General features: G+C 34.7%; 1 protein-coding gene across 1 annotated transcript in view; it reads left to right on the forward strand.

The window, feature by feature from the left end:
- Positions 1 to 21,811, forward strand: part of LOC126850016 (fringe glycosyltransferase) — a 77,284-nt gene extending 55,473 nt beyond the window's left edge. The window contains 4 exon segments of the mRNA XM_050592600.1: positions 1,968 to 2,053; positions 15,922 to 16,087; positions 17,253 to 17,338; positions 19,015 to 21,811. Of these exon segments, the coding sequence (XP_050448557.1) occupies positions 1,968 to 2,053; positions 15,922 to 16,087; positions 17,253 to 17,338; positions 19,015 to 19,072 (396 nt within the window). The 3' untranslated portion in view covers positions 19,073 to 21,811.
- The last annotated feature ends 217 nt before the right edge of the window (positions 21,812 to 22,028 follow it).

Consider the following 22,028-nt stretch of genomic DNA (forward strand, 5'->3'; position numbering starts at 1 on the left):
CGGATAAAAGTTATATCATTGGGAATGTAAATATTCGATAATCGAAAAACAGTTGGTCCGAGAGGTGGTGGGTTTTTAATCGAAATTAATGTGAAAAGTATTATTGATTAAAGCTGATTTAAAAATTGCATATTTTTATTTTTCTGTAATTTTCTCAGATATCATAACTTAAAAATTGTCAATGGCTGGAAATATTTTGATGCAGGGAAAATTAGTTTAATAATCTGTCATTGAGATAAGATCGACGATTCCAGGACATATCCAGATACGTGTTGTCGATTGGAAAGGAGCAATATGGTGTCGAACAAATAAGCCGCGATTCGCAAATTGCGGCAAAGTGCGATATTATCGGTGCAATTTCTGCGTCATTGGACCCGATAGGCTTTTACTGCTATCTTATTGCAGCGGGATAAAATTGTAGGCTCAAACGGAATGCGGGAGAGCGATTAAACCGCGCGCCCGCACGTGTTCTCTCTTTCTCTACTATTGGGCGTAGGTAAGTCTTCTCATATATACGTGTAACGGTAACTTTGCACCGATCGCCTTGTCAGCTGACCTTATGGATATATCACGAGATATACTCGTGGCATGTATCCGTGACTGCCATCCGCCTTCTACCACGCCCAGCCAGAGAAAAGGAGCCGCCAGCAGAATGTCCAATGTCAAAGAGATAGATAACATCGATAAGCATAGATTAACATCGCGGATGTAGAACATTTCGCGTTCAAGCATTTTGAAACTATAAAAAAGAATAGGATAAACTTAAAAGATTTGAGAGATGATTTACATATTTGATTAAACTGGGAATGTCCTCCAGAATAAATAAGCCGATGATAGATCGTTTAGGCAAGTTGACACGTCGATTTCTTCATTAAAATATTGAAATCGAAAATCTGGATTGCTCAAGAAGTGTGATTGCACAACGCAATAGAATGCTAAGTTATTAAGTATTATCACCTGGCGCCGATTTCCTCTTTTTCGCGTGTTTAATGAAGTCAGTTAATTGCCGCGACTAATTCGAGATCTATACGTCGATTAATTCGCTCCTCATTAAATTGTTCGCTTTATGCGGGGTGAGATATAAACGGGTTAATGTAAACTCTCGACGTTTCGCGAACGTCGTTCAGAGAACATTCGAGAACTCGCGATAGTTTTATCAGCGAACGCGTACGTTATTTACGCACGTGTGCAAACTTATCTTAGCCGTTGTCTTGTAGTGGTCAGTTTATTCGTGCACCACGCCTTCGAGAAGGCGCGCACTGCCCGATTCTCTACGGTCTTATACCGGTATTGAGATAGTATCGGTCCGCGTGGATCACGTTCGGCCTGTCTAGAAGTCCGGCTATAATAGCTCGCAGCTACGGCAATCGGCCAGAAATCGCTCGTACCTCAACTCGTTATATTTTCGCACTTGCGTGCGCGCAATCCGTGTGTGTGTGTGTGTGTGTGTGTGTGTACTTTGTATATCTAGCGTAAGAGAATGTTTCCTGGAGCAAAGTTTCCAGGTCACCGAGAAAAGGACTAATTTCTCAACGCTCCATCGTTCTTTTATTATCATTTTCATCATCATGTCCAGCGGTCGACAGATATGTTAATATTGTTATTTATTTTTTTGAATGATTAATTAATTCATGACGATCGTGTGATTGCTCGGTCGAAATGAAATCATATAGACATAGGTTTGCTGAAATATTATAACTTCGTTCTTATTTTGTACTCTCAAGGTAGCGTGACATTCGACGATACGTCAAGATATAATCTATCCCAATCTCTAATTCTCATCAAGGGAGAGTCATTCATCCTTAATCGGTTAATAGCGATCGTCGAACGCGCGACCGGCGACGATCGATCATTCGATCCGATCTCGGATCGATGTATCGTATAATTACGACAGCGGCTCCCGCGATTTCTAACCGACTTCTCTACCAAGCCTCTCACAAAGTCATTTTTTCTTCTGCGTGTTTCAGCAAAAGGTGAAGTTCTGGTTCGCCACGGGTGGCGCCGGATTCTGCATCAGCCGAGCATTGGCACTAAAGATGACTCCGGTTGCTGGGTGAGTTTTTTTTTTTTTATTTTCTTTCTGATATTTATAATTTATTAATAGAAAAATTAAGTTTTATTGACTATCGCAAGAAAAAATAATATTGACATTAATTATGTTATAAAATTTTATTTTAATTAATTATTATTTTAATAACATAAAATCTTTTAATATGAAAAATATTTGTTATAATTATATATGATTTTAATTATTTGATTACTTTATAATCAAAACAAAAATATCGTATTATACTGTAGCGTGACATTAGAAAAAAACGATAGTGAGAGATGACTGATCACACAGTTTCATCACAAAATTAACATAGATAGACTTTCTTTTTCGCATTTCTTTTGTATGCGGCAGGTGTCTTTTTATCGTATAATAGAAATCTCCATAGAATGCGTTTGACCAGGCATGACATGCATGACACGTGTTACACTGCATATCACATGGTGACGCTATCAGAATTTAATCTAAGGTGAAAATATATTATCGATCGCATTCCTCCGAATATTTATTCGTCTCTTTTTCCGTGCACTACCTTGTCTCTATCCGTTTCTACCTGCGAAGGATTAAATAACGCCTGTGGCCTTGCCGAGTCACGCTTACTCCATCGATTGGTGCTATCTATTACAAAGACTGATTCACATTACAATATGTATTATGATAATTATATATAAATGTTTCTCTTCTTTATAAAAAAATTGCGCAATTTATCGTTGCGAAAATCGCGTGCCAATTGCTGAAGCGTGGAAACTGAAGTGAAGTGAAGATAATAAAAAAATTGTCGATCATTACGAGGTCCGTAACGATGGACAATTACATCTGCCATTATCGACTACGCTCTTGATAAACGCTCCTCGATAGGCATTGTAGTTAGCACGTATGACGTTTATATACCGTGCGTGATCATCATCGAGATGATCGCCGATGGAAGGTTGAAAGCGTTCACGCGCGCACTCATGCCGCTCGTAAATCACCGTTCATGGGCGCGCAGTGGCCAATTGTTTATCCTCGGTTCTCGATAACGTCACCGTCACGTATAAGCTCGTCGACCGTTTATTGTTATTAACGATGTAAAAATGGCGCGCGGCGGCCACATGCGATACAGATCCAGTTCCATTCGCAGCGCCAGGAATTCTAGGCCGTTCTAGGTTTATCATCGTAAATTCGAAACTTAAATCTTATAGTTTTTCTTTCCCTTTTTAAGACCTCTCTATTTATTTAATGATTCGATCGGTTTATATACAAGCTGATCCCGAAACTCGCAATTCTCCTCTTTCTCCTTATCCTGTCCTTATACGGACAGATTCGGTGGCGAAACGAGCGCGAGGATTTGGCAAAAAAACCGACACCTGGGAGGGCTTGCTGCGATTCAGTCGTACTTCCTTCTTGCTTTTTTTCCCATTTCTAACTCTTCCGTCACGCTCTTCCTTCGTCAATTCTGCGATATACACGGTCCCGGCATTATCCTGTCATTCATATAGACAACACACATACACATTCGTTGGTTCCGTATGACGATACGGAGGGCGGGGACGAAAGGAGAAAACGGGACAAGTACATCGAACTTTCTTTAGTCGGTGGATGAGATGACTGACTGTGAATGGTTCTCTCGTCGACATCATTTTATTTTATCGCATGTAATCTGACGGTATTATATTTTATCTGCTCTCGTCTATCTCGCGATTTATAGCGACTATAAACGCCCGCCGATGACATTTCGTAAATTTATGATTGCCTGAATAATTTATACTATCTCGCTTCGTTGTTGAGAAAATTAACAGTAATATCTCTCTTGTCAGCATGCAAATAAAGAGTCGCTCTAAAATGTGTTCGCTCTTGTCGCGAGAAAGGGAGAAAATTTCGTAATCAGTCGTGTGAATTATTCCGTGGAATTTTCATGTATTTTCTCGGACATTTATTCCGCTCGCATTTTGTCTCGCGTGTCGCGAGAAATAAACTTGGGTGAATTCAACGGCCGTTTCAGGTTACTGTCAGCTCTTGAGTCGCGTTTTACGTTTTATGTTACTTTTACGTTACTCTAGACCCGCCGTCAGGATGATTCTGAGGCGATCTTAAGTACGGTAATTCCACTTGTCTTTCTTCCTGAGAACGGCGATTACGTTCGCGCGCGCTTTAATTTATTCCGCACAAGATTCGCGTTGCGCTTTGTCGCGCTTAAGAAAGTAACGGATATCGTGCCGTCACATTTCATATCGTAGGGAGAAACATTCCTTATCCGGATAACTGAAAAGAAAAACGCTTTTAGCTCCTTTTCACGTATTTTTCTTACAGCCTCTATTTACGATCTTATTTTGTTGCAGACAGGTCGGAAAGAAAAGAAACCGTGTCTGCTTTTAGCTTCTCTGTTATCTAGCTAAGAGTATGTAATACAATTGCACTTTTCTGCTTTTACCTTTTTTATTTTTATCTCAGATTTCTCTCGTACGTTCTTTCGACAGATCTGTGTTCGAAATGAATACAATAGAGTAAATTAATTTATGCTCTTACGAAGACAAAAAACTTTGTTTATCATTTTTTGATATTAGGCAATATTCCATTGATATAATAATGATCCGATTTCTTTACTTTCTCTCTATTTATTTCGTGGATCGTTAATTTTTCGAAGATTATCTACGTGCTTCAGATATATGTTATTTCTTGTACGACCAATTATCGTAGTCAGCCGAGCAGGCTCAACCTTCGACTTCAACAAGTTCTCACGTTCATTTTAAGATCCACCTGAAGTTTTACACGATATTACGCCCATTGCTTCTAGATTGTCATACATTCACATCCTGTTATCTATCTTTCCTTTATTATTGCATCAATATCATAACAAGATACAGTAAACGACTAAGTCTGAGTAATTGTAGGAATTGTAGTTTCTGAAAGAGAGATACAAATAACTGTAATTTTGAGAATCAAACGTATTTTTTTTTCTTTATTTTAACAAAAAGTTTTAATGCGAGATCTATTTTTATAGTAATTTTTATGGATTTATAAAAATTTTTAAATAAAATTTATAATTTCTAAATAATTCAGTTAATCAAGTCTAGTTAAATTCTACATTAGAGCACATATCTTTTTTATCATACTTTCATTCAAGTTACTTTGAATGGCTCTTTAAACCACTTTATCGTAGCAGAAATAAATGTGCAGTAAAAAAAAATTTAATGAGCCTGCATTAAACGTTAACTAACGTTTAACCTTTAATTTAACTTCTAACTTGACTTTTAATTTCGATCAGTGGCTGACGACAAGTCGCGAAGTACTTTCACGATCGTGAAGAGTAAGAGTCGTAGAACTTCCTTTTCGCAAAGTTTTTTTATTGATAGCGATGCAAAATGTGGCAGAGATTGAAACTAATACGATATATGAAGTCATTCTTCTAAATATATTTTATATTGAGATTGTTTATTTTTTTTGTGTGTATGTGTGTGTGTATATATATATATGATTTTCATGAAGATCATACGCGCGTGCTTACAATATCGAATTTTGAATTCTCTGAAGTTACACTGGCCATATAATCAATTTTTGCGAAAAATAAAAATGTGGCAATGTGGAATTCGAAGCGGTTCCGCTATCGTGTTAGCCATTAATCGAGCAATAAAGGGGTATAATGGTCGGGCTATTTAGCGGCTGTCGCGGGGATGGATCTTAATTAATGGCGAACGCAAGAAGCCGCCGTTTGCGTTACAATGGGATTGGTGAGACGGACTGATTGCCACCCACGTGCAGATGCAGGAAAGTACGAAGCAGGAAGGCATGCGTGCAGCGCGTTGCGTACGCCCGCTTATATGTACATATCTTCTATATTTACATCATTTCCTTGTTAACGCACGCGGAAAGAGGAGGCTGAAGGAGGAAGAGGGCAATAAATAAGAGGGATTAGAGCGCAAGGAGACGATGAACGCTGCGCGATGTCGTTACGACCATTCGAATCAGCTGCGTGCTCGGTATATTTTATAGGGAGTGTCCGAGAAAAACCTCAATGCGGTTATGTACTCTAAAAGATAGTTAAAGACATTTTAATAATCACATTTTAATTATCCTTGTGTGTATGAGTGTACCTTGGAGGATAATTCTTTTAGCTTTGAAATTTAAAGAAGTTTAATTACAAGGATTTAAGATTCGAGGGTACAAATAGCAAGAGCTAACATCTTAATTAATATTAATTTAAATGATTTTATCTTTTAAGAATATAATTTCATTTTCAAATAACTTGATATATTAAGTGAAATATTTAAAATTGAAGATCGGAACCAAAAATGCTTTCCACAAAATATTTGATAAGAAAAATTTGATATAAAGTTTAACATAAATAATTTATTTATAATTAGAATTAATTGACTGATGTTCTGTCTACGTAGATTCTTTCATACTTTCTTCGTTCTGTTATTTATTTAACACCTCGTTTGTGCATGTTATTTTTTTCATTGAAAATGATAAGAGTAGAAAATCAATGAAAACTATCTTCTTCCTACCGTTCTTAAGCTTTACGATCCTCATGCATATCGACTATAACGGTCATGGGAAAAAGAAGAAGACCGAAATACCAACATTCTTAAACGGGTGTTGAAATCTAAACTCTCAGTGAGACTTCGACGTTTTTTATCGATGTATGTAAATGATGTTTAGGTTTGTTATTTCTGACAACAAAAATGTCCAACAGTTTGTATAAGCTGGAGTTTTCTGTCGATATCGTATAAAAAGTAAAATTTACTTTGATTACGTTGGTTGAAATTCTTGTTGTTTAAAGTTATTAATATTAATACGATTTTTTTTGATAGTGCAGTTATCGATCCGCGCGATAGTTTTCGAGTCCTTGACGCAACATCCATATTTTCTTTGACTAGTCGACTTTGCCGCTTCGCTACTTTTTTTTTCTCGTTCAGTGTTTATATATGTATACATGTATACCTGTTGGTCGAGCATTTTTATTGCTCTTATAAAATCTGAAGGGTGTGCACCTGCAACTGACCGCTTAGTCTCGTTCGCCGACAGCTTCCTCTTGCGATGAGTTTGAATCCGGCTTAATCATGTTGCTATAAGATCTTTGGGAGATTTCTTCCAACGATGATACGCAAAATCAGAATCAGGAATTACAGAAGTTGTAATTTGCTGTTTGACTTGCAAATGCTGTAAATCCGATTTTGATTTATGAATTTTAATGAGAAAGGAAATTAAACCGATTTTGTATTCGTATAAGATTATTAAAATTTGTTTTATATTATTTTAGAAGTAAATATAAAAAGAACACATTTTGTGTTGATAAAAAATAATGTATATAAAATTGTAAAATTGTACATTTCATAAAAAGTCATATGATTAAATTAGGTTAAATAACTGGAAATAAAGAAAGAGAAAAATAATAGATAATTAATTGAGGATTTATAGAAATTCTGCATTTTTTTTATATATGCACATTCATTATGTACTATTATTTATTAAAATTTGCGAAGATAAATAAGGTTGTATAAAAATCTTTTAATTAGATTTGCTTATGACATATTTAATGATCTCACTAGAGATGAAATATTACATGTTTTCAAAAGAAAGAATGATGTTATCTTGGATAAGATGTGATACTTGAGGGGAAAACCTTGTATTTTATCCTAAGAAAAGTATAAGAGCAGGCAAAGAGGATCTTCCCATAAATCTTCCTTTAGGGAAAAGAGATTTCACTCGTGATGCGTACACAGCAGACATATTTAAGCTACCCTCTTATAAAGTTTTTTGGCTTCTTACCGTAATCAAGTTACACAAAATACACGTGTATTCTTTTTCTGCTGTCGATAATAAACGTGTCATCAAAAGTGCAATAAAAAATGAGGGACTAAGATACAAAGAATGTGTGGTTTTTATAAAATAATTTACTTCCGGAACTATTATTTACAAATCTAGTTTATGATTCTATAATTAGAAATTTAATTTATTAATTATTTATCATTTTTCTGAAGCAATCATATATTCTCTATCGTTTCGTTATTACGTGTCTCATAAAGTGGGATTTGTATTTCCGCTATAAATTAGAGACATTTAATCTTATCGAGACTAACGATTTAAAATCGTCCCATGGGTTTTGCCCCGCTCCGAAAGTTCCGATAATAAACGTGTCGAAATAATACCGCGGTCGGCGAGAAACGAAAAAAAGAGTCAGACCGAAAGCAGGATGCTGGAATCAGAGGGGAATCGGAGGGATTCGACGAAGCTCGTGTCCAAGGATCTCTTCGATTCCCTTATTGCTCGCCTAATTGGATTCCTTTCTACCATCGGCGCGATCGCCGCGTACACATCTATCAGCCCGCGGCTCGTGAAACCAATTTGGGCATTCCTGTATATATATATATATATATATATATATATATATATATATATATATGTATGTATGTATATATACTTGTATGTGCGTAGTCGGGATCACACAGTGATCTATAAATCGAAAACTATAGCGATCGCATCGATTTTTCAGTTTTCCCTGTCTTCTTCGATGCGTATTAGAATACATTCCTTGATCTTGCAAATTAATCTTGTAAGCCACACACGTGTTGACATAAAGATGCTTCAGTTCGATATAGAGTTAATTATTTTTTGGTAAAAGAATCTTTAACTGGGTTTTATTTTTTTTTATATTATTTTTTTAATTTTCGACTTTTAAGATTGATAAAAATTATAATTGAATTACAATGAAATATTGGAATTAGATTTGTTTTATGTGTATACGAATGCGTAGACATCTCAATTACACGTTAAGCTTATGTGTTTTATTGCTCGATGTCTTCGTGTACTGTTCAACTCGATCGATATCGATTCAATTGCCAGACGATTCACGATGTGTTTCTACGATCAGTCGGTGACTACTCTTACGCTTCCTTTCCTTAGATTGGAAACTGATAAAAATATACAATGCGCGTGATTTATCTTAGATCTTAATTTCGTTTTTTAATTTGATTTTTAGGAGAAAAGTGAATTAGCAATTCGAAGAAAATGGATTATTAATCGGATCAATAGTTAATATTTTTTAATGTTTATTTAAAATTAACTAGAAATATATGATTTTAATAAATGTTACTTATAATAAAATTTTTCGATTGTAAAATTTTTTTATATTAGATAATAAGTATATATCAATTTGGAAAAGCGATAAACAAGCTTTTTTCAATTCGATTCAGTATTAACACGCATCAAAGCGTGTTCGATGAAAATCGATACCAACCATGTGTTGTGTGTGCTTGATAGGGTACACTATAAAGCATGCGCTAATAGGTTTTATAAATTTACTTTATTCGATCGACGCACGCGCTTATATACTACTCGCTCTACGCGAGTATGCGTATTCGACGATCGATAAAACGCGCTTTCAACCGACGCTATTTCGCGAGCTGGAACGAATAATAATGCGACGTAGCAGAAAGACATGGAACATAAATCCGTTACTCGCGACAAGCAAGTACGTGCGCACCTCGCACCATGGGGAATACCTTTAATTCATATCCGTTTGTAAATCGCATCTCGCAAATTGCAGAGCGTGAGCGTAGCGCGCACTTACATATATCTAGAATATCTAGATACATTAAATTTATTGAAGCATCCCCCAACGGTCCCATCTTTCATTATCGAAGAAATATTAGATTAACAAACACTTTTTGTTGATTTCTTTTTCCTTGAGCATCTTTTCTACTCGAAAATTTATCCAATTATTAATTTTTTCTATATTTTTTGCTTTTATTAATTTTAAACAATGAATGTAACAATATATCGATAACAATTATATCATTATCTGCAGATATAGTCAGTGAATTTTAATATGGCAGCCATATGAGGACTTCGATACTTGTGAATTTATATGTCAAGGCATTAATGACGTTATGTATCTACACCAAGCCAAAAAGAATTTTTCAAATCACGGTATAACCAGGATAATCAGGAAGATCCTTCCTCGAACTTGTTCGCGTCGTGTGTTTGTATATGTCGTTCGCCATCGAACAAACCGACGAGATGCTCCAAGGACGCTGTCTCCACAAGCTGCTGGCGAGGATTCCCTCGTTTCGCGCGTCCCCGATTCTTTTTCCTTATAAACCTGAAATTTCGATTTTGTTACCGCCAGGTATTTTAACGAGACCGATATCCCGTGTCGGCGATGCGCCGAAAGGACGCACGGGTGACGAACGACGGGATGGGAGCGGGCGAGTCGTATATATATATATATATATATATACACACACACAGGAATTCGGGACTAATCTGCCCAATTAAAAAGTGGAGACCATGGAGAGAAGCGGCACAGTCGCAGATTCGAGAATCCGCCGATGGTATTCGCTAATGAGTGCGACTCCTCTAGCCCTTTCCGTCCCATTCTCTCTCCCACCGTCTCTCTCTTTTTCTGGCAGCCTCTTTCTCTCATCGGGCTTTCCCCCTCCCTCGCTTTCTTTCTCGGCTATGTGTCTAAGGTGGCCCGCGATCCATGGGGTACTGGAAAACGTTAATTAAACACGCCACTTCCGAGCACTTTGCGTAGATCGTCGTTAATTGGACGGTCGCCACCGAGAATTTCGGCGAGTTATCTCGCCGCGAAGCGTGAGAATATCGTGCAGAGAGTAATTTCGACAAAACCGGTCGCTCTCACGACGGAGGATTCGACCTCGAGCTGATATTCGCGGGATTTGCGAAGCGAACTTTTAATGACCGAGGACTTAATTCTTTATACTACTCTTGCCGCGCTTGATTCACTTCGAATTAAGAATTGGAAAAAACGAAGAATTTTTACTCACAAGTTCTGATAGCGACACTAAAAAGTTAATCTTTCTCATGTAATGTGACAAATTATTATTTAGATAAATTAAATTTCTTATTTCAAATTTACGCAATATATACCGATATTATTAATATTTAATTCCATGATTGATGAAACTCTATTGGCGTGTGTCGTAATTCAATATCTTGGCATTAAGTATTTTATTTAATTTCTGAAATGAAAGAATAGAACGTTATCGTGTCAGTTACAGGAGATAAATTTAATTTATTACATCGAAGCGCTGATGCAGCTTGTTTAATTTTTCAAGTGATCGACTTTTAAGAGATAAATGCGACTATTTTTTCTGTTCTCATTCTTCGAAAAATCTTTCTTTCATTAATAGCAAATGCTTTCGTTAATTAGAGGACGTTCACAATCGTCACAAACTGTGCGGAAATGTGGCGTCCTCTCTGTCAGAGGATATTTTATATCGACGTAGTGGGTCCTGCTTCGCGAGTACTTCATTTCGTCGTTATCTTATTTTATCCTGTCGAGCGCGCACCTGCGCTTCCCCCGCTTCCCCTCTTTTCCTTCTTCTTCCTCTTCTCTTCCACCCGTTCGGCCGGTTGAAAGGCATCTCTCGTTGCATCGCAAATGTATGCAGGTCGTGCACGACCTAGCCTAAGAAACGTATTTCTGGTTCCACGCATTCAGCGGCCGTGCGATGCTACGAGAGAGATGTCGGATTACGTTCCCGATGGTCGTCTAACAAATAAGCACGATTCGCATTGTCGTAGCGCAGACGGGAGCTTCTGTGAGACTAATCGGCTGGATCTAATTTTCAAGCAAGATCCAACTTCAATAGCGCATCAACGGTATCCATCGCGATTTTCATACGTCATTTTCCCGTCATCATTTTAAGATTGCATTGTAGTCACATTTTTATTTACTAATTACAAACTAGAATCTTCAGTTCTAATTTAGTTGCTCGATTTTCCGCAGTTCTTTCGTTTTTTTTTTTTTTTCTTTTTTACTGTCCAACATACCGAACATGCGTCCCATTCCGCGGGCCTTTCGCGTATCTTCGGACCGCGCCAGCGGCGCCCCTTTGAGACATTTGTTCGTTCGTGTTCTTTCACGTGCCTGCGGCACAATCTCTTCCTCCTTCTCTCACGAAGGTGCCGATGTATATATGGGCTTGGTCACCAAAGTTGTGACTACCTGCCGTCGCCTCTAATTGGCACGATTTATGTCCGCCGTGGATCGCGCATCTCTCGCCTCTCGTTCACAGCCATCGATTCCTCGCTTGTCGAAATCTCCGTCGATTCGACGTCTCCGGCGACAGATCACGACCACCTATTGTGAGCTTTGGACACTTAATATCGAATAAATATAATCGCGCAAGCGCGATTTTGTCTTTGATATTTTATCGGCAGCGAAAATGATTGCAAAAAGCGTTTCGCGCGATTCTAAACGAGAGTTATCGATGATACAAGCCGATGATACGGGAATCGGTTCCGCGTTCCTTAATGAAAATTACGTGTTCGCCTCATGAAGCGATGGCGATCGGCTGCGGTCCGAAAATAATTTCGCAATCAATCGTGCGTGAATCCCATTCGCATGTACACGTGATCGGTTATAGGCACGCTATCGTCGTTATTTAACCGCGACGATGGTGTGCGATAGTTGAATTAATGACGGCGAATCGAGGCGATAACGCGGATTAGCGGACTAATCGATGAAAATTCATTACCGCGGATCGACTAAGTATATCGCGTGTCGTTTTGCAGCACGCGCTCAAATAAATGTGAAACGTAGTTTTAACTACGCCAACCAGTTGGAAGCAGTAGCGATCGTGCAACAGCAGGTGCCTCTTTTATTCGACTTAATCTACATAAGTGGAATGCAGCCGAATTAAAGTCTCTCGGTCTTCTTGTTGCGCGGTTATCGTCATTATCGTCGTCGTGGTCGTCGTAGCGATTAAGTATTTGCATCACGCGCATCGAAATCGCGAGCTCTCTCATCATTTCTGCGTCCTATCCTTCGTGGATTACAAGTCGCGGGAACCCCCGCGTTTAATCGTAAACGCGTTAGGCTGTATAATAACGATCCTGTCGGTCGTGCGCGTTATTGTGTGAAAAGCGATCGTTACTTCGCGGCCGAAACGTGCTCTAGCATTCATCCTCTTTGATTAATGTCGAGATTAATGAAGTGTATGACGGTGAGAAATGAACGTTAATGTTTCACATGCGCGATGATCGATTCCCTCCAACACTATACGAGTTATTTATGGGGCTGAATGATCGAATTACCGGTTATCGCATATTTACGGATGATGGAACGTTTTTTTTTCTTCTGCGGACAGCGAGACAACCGCGGACTGACCTCGTACATTGTTTCAGCAAAAATATAATTTTTAATGAAATATAGAAAATAATATCTATTAAAAAATAATCATGTAAAAGAACAAGGAGAGATAATAAAATGCGCTCTCACTGAGTGGGTCAAATATATTAGATAATAAGTATATAAGTATGTAAATTAAAATAGAAAATTTTTTATATTAACCAGAGAAATTAAATGAAATGGATCACTTTGATTTCCGTTTATTCTTGCCATTTATTTTATGATAATATTATGTTTATATTTAGTATGAATTACATATATTATAAATTAATATTTTATCCATTGTGTGCCTCTATAGAAATTTTATGAAATGAAATCAAGATAAATACATAATTGCTCTTGTTTCGCGATTTCACATCGTCATCTTGCCTAATACCATCGAGTCAAGTATCCCTTTTTTATGAATTTTTTTTTTGCGACAACCTTCCCTTGGATACTCTTCTTTGTACCTAGCAGCGACTTTCGCATTGGCGGCATTCTGCCGCCGCATTTCCGGCCGACCTTAATCGTGCATGCGTGTCCGGTGCCACGCGAAAGACTCCAGGACCTTAGTCGGCATCGCGTGACTTTCGGGACAGTGTGTGCAGGGCCGGTAATTTATTCCCGCTGGGGATCCTGTCCCGTGGTTCCGTGACGTGTCTCTGCTTTTTTTTTTGTGTGTCCCCTATAATTCGCCGCGCGCGGATGAACGACCGTCGCGAAAGGGTTAGCGAAGAGAGACTGACCGTTCTGCTTCTGCGGGCGCGCGGACGCATAAGGTGCGTGGCGCCATGGGAATGAGTTAATTACTTCATACGCAAGGCCGACGTGGCGACCGGTAATTATTTCGTATAACAGATGCCTATAAGTAGACGCCGAACGTTTCACATACAATCGATAAATATTAGGCGCGTTGTATATTTATTTTACATCTTTTCTAATTAAGTTAATAATTATTAATTATGCTCTCAGTTTGACGTCAATTGCGAAAATATATATTGTAATGAAAGTTGTAGTGATTGATAAAAAGGTGATTATTTTTTAAAAACGTATTTTTTGCCGGCATTTTTTAAATCAACTTAAAGATATATCAGGCACAAGGGTTATTACATTTATAGCAGTAATTTATTTAAATAAATTTAGAATAACATATGTTGTGTGCGGTTCTACATATATTTTATATATGTTTTATTTACTCTATATAAATCAAATCTTTGCATATATAAGTCATATATACATAAAATACATATCAGTCCCTACAAATGTCAACTAAAATAAATACATTATTTCTTTTAATCGCCTATTCCGTCAATGAATAAAATAAACAAAATCGGCAAACAAATGACCTATAAAAATTAATGTGCGACAAAAAATTTTACAGCTTTTAATTCATTTGTATTAATGAGGCGATTATTTTGAAAGGAACTCATTAAGTTTATCGTTCTGCCAGGTAATTAAATGGAAGAACCTTTGCTACAAAATAAATACCGATGAAGTTACGATAAAGCACGAATTATTGCGTCAACGATAGCTGTATCTTAACAATACATCTGAACGAAAATCGTCGGTCAAAGTGACTAAGTTTGTAACGGCGACGGTTAATGATTTTCCATCTTCTTCTGTGACAGCGACTATCAGATTTCCAATCCGGATTCCGACTCTCGATGATATCACGTTTTCTACATTCGTTCTTCTCATCTCGTTGAAAAAAAAAGAAAAGGCGGATAGCGAGGATTTTATGATTGGTTTTACGACGCTTGAAACTTTAGCATTTAATAATTTATTAGACGATGTCGGTCGTACACCTTTTAAGAATCATTATATAAATATTTCTTGTTGAGACATTAATAAAAGAAAACATAAAAAAGGGATATTTGATACTAAAGAATTTGATTTTAAAAAATTTCTTAATAGATTTTTGAGATACTTATATGTGATAATTAACAAAAGTGTATGTATATGTAAATATATATTTGAAGCTTGTACATAATTATCTACAAATTATTATTGTATTAAATACTCATATATATATCAAATTTTGCATATATATATAATAATAATAATAATAATTTTGATTATATATTTATATATTTTCTAAAATTTTTGTAGAATTGTTAATCATATCATATTTATTTTTAATACGACTTGAAACTACATACGTGCCATATATGTTTTCAAAAGATCATTTTCATAACATAAATTCTACTCTGCTTTCCTTCCCTCCATTTCTCTTTATTTCATGGATAGTCAACAAAAGAAAATAATAAACATCGGACAATCCTTGTATATAGGATTTCAAGCGATGGACGCGATACGCTGACAGGATCGAAAGAGAGCAAAGGAAGCTAAAAGTGTTACATAAGAGAGAGATAATTCTATATCCACGTCGGATTAAATATAGTGGACATAAATGCTGATTGAGTCAAAGAAAAAGAGAAAAGAAAGAAAGAAACTGTCGATTCCAATAGAGAAAGTGCACGGATTACTTTTTCTTTTTCGAGCATTTCACTTCCAAGTGTAGTAATTGCTACAATTTGATCATTTTTTCTATTGGAAATTTGTAGCAAATAAAATTTTAATGACATTTTTGAAAGAGAGATGTAGAATATTTTTGAAAGATTGCATCAATTATAACAAATTTTATTTTTATTATAATATATTTATTTAAAAATCCCACTCGTAATATACATATATTTTATTTAAATGTATATATATGCAAATAATAAATTTGATAATTATCGTTTGTTTTTAGCGGAGGAAAATTCATCACTGTCGGCGACAGAATCAGGTTGCCAGACGATGTAACGATGGGTTACATTATCGAATATCTCCTGAAAAAGCAACTCACAGTCGTAGAACAATTTCACTCGCACCTGGAGCCGATGAAGTTCCTGAATAAGGATACCTTTCACGAGCAGGTAACTAAGCAACGTATTATGTTGTCGTTCTTTAAAATATATTTCGAGTGAAAAATGATGTATTTTTTTCATAAAAAATCTGATCGTGTACGACACTAAAGTCTAAATATTTGAGAATTTACATATAAAGGCATTAGTAGAATTTGAAAGTTTATAAACTCTTAATCTTAGAATCTTGCGAACTTTTGCAACTGCAATCCCTTAGATTAAGAGAGCTTTATTTCAACGATATCACGCGCAAAAATCTCTGCCTTTGTAATGCAAGATATAAGTAGCCAAAATTAATGCGCACGATGTATACTGGGTACATAAGGGTCACGATAAATATCATGATGATAAATAATGGACGGATAATAGAATAATTTGAAGCGCACGATGAATCAGACCACGCGCAGTGAGTGCATTGTCTATTTTATTTTATGTAATGTAATAGCCATTATTTAATCGTATAGTTTCCGTTTATTATAAGTTCTCAGACTATATATCGCCGTGATAGACGCAATCGTAAGTGTATGAAAATACATTCTGTCGACAGATATTAACTAAATTGTCATATGCATTTTTATTCTTCTTTGTGCCAGTATTACACGTAAGTTTCTTTTTGACAGAAAAAAATAAAAAGCCTGATTAACACGTTTAATATCTAAAAATTGATAAAAATATTTTTGTCGTTAATATAATTAAATTATTGTAATATCAGAGGGGAATAAAAATTTCTTTGATTTTTCTAATAAAATAATCTATATCACATCTTGATACATTAAAAATTATTATTTGATTCTTAAATTTTCATAATTTTACAATAAAGAATTGTGAATTATTTATAAATGTTCGTCAATACGTTGTAATATGTGCAAGATCGGATTACAATATATGTGTGTGTGTGAGCGATCGCATGGTCGAAGAAAACATACGTGACGTAATGCAAAATGTTAGCATGAAAAGTATTTTCTTTCACGAGCGATATTATGCTTTTTTTAGGGTCTCAGATTTCGCAGAATATGCGACGATAAACGAGTGCGCACATATACATCAAAATAAATGAAGTCATTTTTGACATCATATGTCACTCGATTTGTGATATACAAGAATTCTTTGCTGAAGAAATTAAAGATTTTTGGCGAATTAAAATGTTTTTTTTTTTTTTTTGCGTTTTGTGTTTCAGGTCTCTTTTAGTTATTCTAAGGGATCTAGAGATGAATGGAATATCCTGAAGATTGATGGTTTTGACATGAAGGACGACCCAAAGAGGTACAGCATTGCTTTATATATTCCTTTTTCTTCTTTATTTTTTTATTTTCGACATTGTTATGAGGATATTTTTTGCCTTTAGTATTCAATCGATTCATTTCGAACAACGCTAGTTTTTGCAAAAATGCGCATATAAATTGAATCATTTTCGTGGCAGAACGTGAGAAGTTCTATCTGCAATCTTCAATTTCTTGTTTCTTTAAATCTCTTCTTCCCTGATGCAACATTGCACATCAGAACCTCAATTACTTCTTAATTGCCACCTTCACCTAGAATGCTGGTGTAGAATGTCGGTTAGACACCGTGGAGAATTCTTTAAAAGAAACTTAATTAAAGAACAGTTTTTATAAGAAAATTATATAATATTGCAAAACATCGTGATATTTGCGAGTATCTCGTAACATTTTTTCTGTACGTCTATACATTGCTCAATTGAAAAAGATTATATTTTTATTCGGGATATAATATGTCTCATGATTGATTAATTAATTAAAAAGGTGTTCTTGCAAGATTAAGAAAGTTGAAATCTTTTTAGATATTTATAATATAAAATAACCTTTATTAAAAATTAAGAGAAAAGCATTTCTCTCTCTCTCTCTCTCTCTCTCTCTCTCTTCCCTCTAGATATCCATAGTGCACAAAAAAATATATTCTAAATTATTTGCATGATTAATATGTATCTTTTGAGGAGCATTTGAATAATAAATTAATATAATTCGTTTCTCTTCATCTTTAATAACTCCACGTTTACGCGCGAGTAAAACAACATTTTGTGAAATGACAAATATAATTTATGTGACGTTAAGTGTAAACATTTGTAATTAGCGTCCTCATTAATGCATATGCGCGAAATATCTCTCGTGACGTCGTGTAATTGGCACTGGTGAAAGACGGAAGAGAGATGAGTAATTACGAGACGACATTGCAGTGTGATCTTGTAAGTTTTAATTGACTTTATAATAATTACGATTTTTACGAGCCTCTCGTGTTTCTGCTTTTTATTTCCGTCGAGTCAGAAAAAATGACTTGTATTCTGTTAACATAAGTCTTTGCGCCGTTCGCCGCGAATATCTTCTGAGATTCTTTATTTAGTATTATGAGGGAAAAGCAAAGTTTCGCGTTTTTGAATATTAACGAGAAAAATATTAAAGCCAAGTCGCTACTTGTTAAGTATGTCCGACAGCTTTTGTAGATCGAGATGACGACGCGTGTCATGGATATTAAATCGAGTCTGTCTTCTTTCTTTCGCTGTTTTTTATGGATGATGCTTTATTAAAAGTTTATATTACATAAGTTTGTCACATTGATCTTATTGATCATATTTGCAAGTGACATTCGTCGTAGTCTGTCGGATTTATTTCTAGCGAAAAATTTATTAGTATGAGGATGGAATAACATCTTGTATTAAAATCTAATATTCTTTCGTAGAATATATAAAATACTTATTCGTGCGACATTCGTTTGATTTTTTCTTTTTTTTCAGTATATTGAAAATTATCTACGTTTATTAGCGCAAAAAATATCTAGATTTCTAAAAATATCAATGCAAACATATAGTATTAAATATGTTTTTGCATCACAATTGTTAACTTTGATTCTATTACGTATTTTCTGATTTCGAATCATGTTGTTAAGCAATAGCGCTTTAACACATAACTATACTTTTTTTGTTCCAGATTCAAATCCATTCACTGTCATCTGTTTCCACATGTTCCTTATTGTCCGCACAGATGATATAAGATCGCGCGGCGAATATAAAAATAAAAAAAGTCGAAGAACTTAGTGATCTCTCATTGGTAGGGAAAATGTTGGGAGGAAACGTGACTTCTCGTAAAGAGGATGGAGCAGAGAATTTAATTCTTCATTGCGGAGAGGAAACGTATGAAAGATCAACATACGGTGAGGAGCATTACTGAATTAATAACATATTCTTATATATGTACGAAGTAAATTACTCTTGTACATGTATACACATACATATAATACAAGAAATAGAAAAATAAATAATATTACAGTGAAGTATGATCGGTTAAATGCACTGAAATATACACGTAATACATATAAAAATATATATGTAATACATCATGAAATATAAAAGAATTAAAAAATTAAAAGAAGACGAAAAATACAAACGTGAAAAAAAATTTATTTAAAACTTTTATTGATGTATTGATGATAAAGATTTTTATTATGTCTCTTGGCCGGTCAGGTCTAGAATCATAAGATACGGGTGAGGATAGAGAAACAAAATTTATATGAGATTTTCATAAAATGGATCAGAACATGGGAAGAATAATGATTATTGATAATTATAATAAATTGATAATTATAATAATAATTATATTAACATAAAAAAGTTTTAAAACTTTGTTTTAGCGTATGCTGTGATTAGTAATACTTCACTTGTGTTTATTTTTTTCTATTTTTTTATATATGGAGAGAGAAAGATGTATAACAATTTTTCTTTTTTATAAAATATATTATTTCATACACATGTATACATACATATGTTGTTATGCTCCTTATTTATTAATTAGTGATTGCAATAAGATCGGAAAAGCACGTGATGAGAATTTTGATTATACTCGCAAATTCTCTTGTTGTATATGTGTATTACTCTTTTCTGTCTTTTAAAATATTTGTATAAAGTTGTACATATATAGATAATTATCTTCGATTCGTTTTGATAATTTTTATGCGGTGCAAGTGAAGCTTATATTTATGCAGTAGATTGAAAACGAACAGATAATACATGAATAAAATATAAAAATAATATTAAATTAAATATAAATACAATATTAAAATTGGGACACTTTGGGACTGTATGTATTTATATGCACGAAGTGAGAAGAAAATTTGGAAAATGAAAAAAAAGGAAGAAAGCACAAGACAGATATTGAAAGACGACACTTTGTAAAATTATAACTTCGAGAAAGATATGCACTCAACAAAAGTTCCGCAGAGTAGCAATTCGCAGATGATGAAGACAAGTAATTTTGCTTTTCTACATATTGCATAATGTAACCTGCACTAGCACGCGTGTAGGCGTATGTAACAGCTGCATCTGTGCAATACGATACATGTAATTGTAATTCGCTGACAGTCTCGTCAACGCGAAATGGAATTAAGCTAGTCCCTCGCAGAAAGACAGACAGCTGTATATAATGTGATATTTAGTGCGCGCGAATTTTTATTTGTACACGTATATCTTTTAATGTCTCTTCTTTTCATAGGATTTTACATCGTCAATTTTCTACGAAGCTATAAGAAAAAATATTTATATGCGCTATATCGAAATATGTGTGCAATATCGAATATATGAGACATTTATTTTCAAAGCTGTGTGAATTATTTTTGATATTTTATATTAGGTTGGCAACTAAGTTCCCGCCGTTTTTTTAAATTTTAACATTCCGCATGTCGTTAAATGTTTTTGGCATAATGTTTTAAAAATCATTCGAAAGAAGACGTTTTGTTCTACCGGAATCTGTTTTTTTTTTGAGTTAATTTATGTTAATTTTCAGATCATTAAAATGGAATGTCAAGTTGAGAAAAATGAGCATTTTCGACACCTCCTTCTTTTTGCTTTTAATCAAGATTTTAAGGCCGCAAAAGCTCGGATTTCCACCTCTTTCGATCTCTTTCAAATGCTATGCGTAGAGTTTCGTTCAATACTGATGCAGAATTGAGAGCTTGGTTGGATGAATTTTTCGAGTCAAAACCGGATGATTTCTACCAACGAGGTATTGAAAATCTTGTTGAACGTTGGGAAGAAGTTGTAAACAACAAGGGAGAATACATTATTGATTAATTAGTTGTTAATTTTTATTGAAAAATAAACTTTTGAAAAAAAAAAAAAAACGGCGGGAACTTGGTTGCCAACCCAATAGTAAAATGTACATATATCGATTTTGGAAAAAAATTATTATACACAATTAGACTTACACTATTTTGAAAGTAAACGATTCATATTATTATTTGTTGCTTTCAAAGGACGAATTTGGCAATTTGGCATTATTTGAGAAGCGCGAGGGAAGCTTTAACATTATACACAGGTGAGATCTCAATATATATTTATCGATAAGATATGTATCATAATTACATATGTAACGTGATATATGAAATGAACGCAAAAATTATTATATAATACTGTCGATGCTGTTGTTATTTCGATATAATGGCGAATTTCGATATATTGAATTGTACGATATTGATTATATGCTGTGCGATTATGTTTTACATATAATAGATTGTATATGCACACAATGATTATAGGATTTTCATATTCATCTTCGTCCATGATACATGCATCCTTTATTCTCCACAACGCTGTTTTCCTATGCATTATATAATATGCTATTTCTATTTTCCTTGTTATTTCCCGACAATATATTTTTATCTTTTTGAAGGTAGGATGCTGTTGTGTTATCACAATTCTCGTCTTTTGATTTTTCCAGTGTGTTATTTACTAAATTATTATTATTATTATTATTATTATTATTATTATTATTATATAAAGCATTATATATTATAGTATTTTATTTTTTGTATTCTACATTGAATTTGATTCTACATATTGTTAACAAAAACTTTAAAGTATAAATTTTCACTTTTAAATAAATACGTGAAATTAATTTAATAAATTTTATTAATATTAAATAACGAATTTTAAAGATGTAGCTCTATAAGA

The sequence above is a fragment of the Cataglyphis hispanica genome, chromosome 5, assembly GCF_021464435.1.
Source record: "Cataglyphis hispanica isolate Lineage 1 chromosome 5, ULB_Chis1_1.0, whole genome shotgun sequence".
Taxonomy (NCBI): domain Eukaryota; kingdom Metazoa; phylum Arthropoda; class Insecta; order Hymenoptera; family Formicidae; genus Cataglyphis; species Cataglyphis hispanica.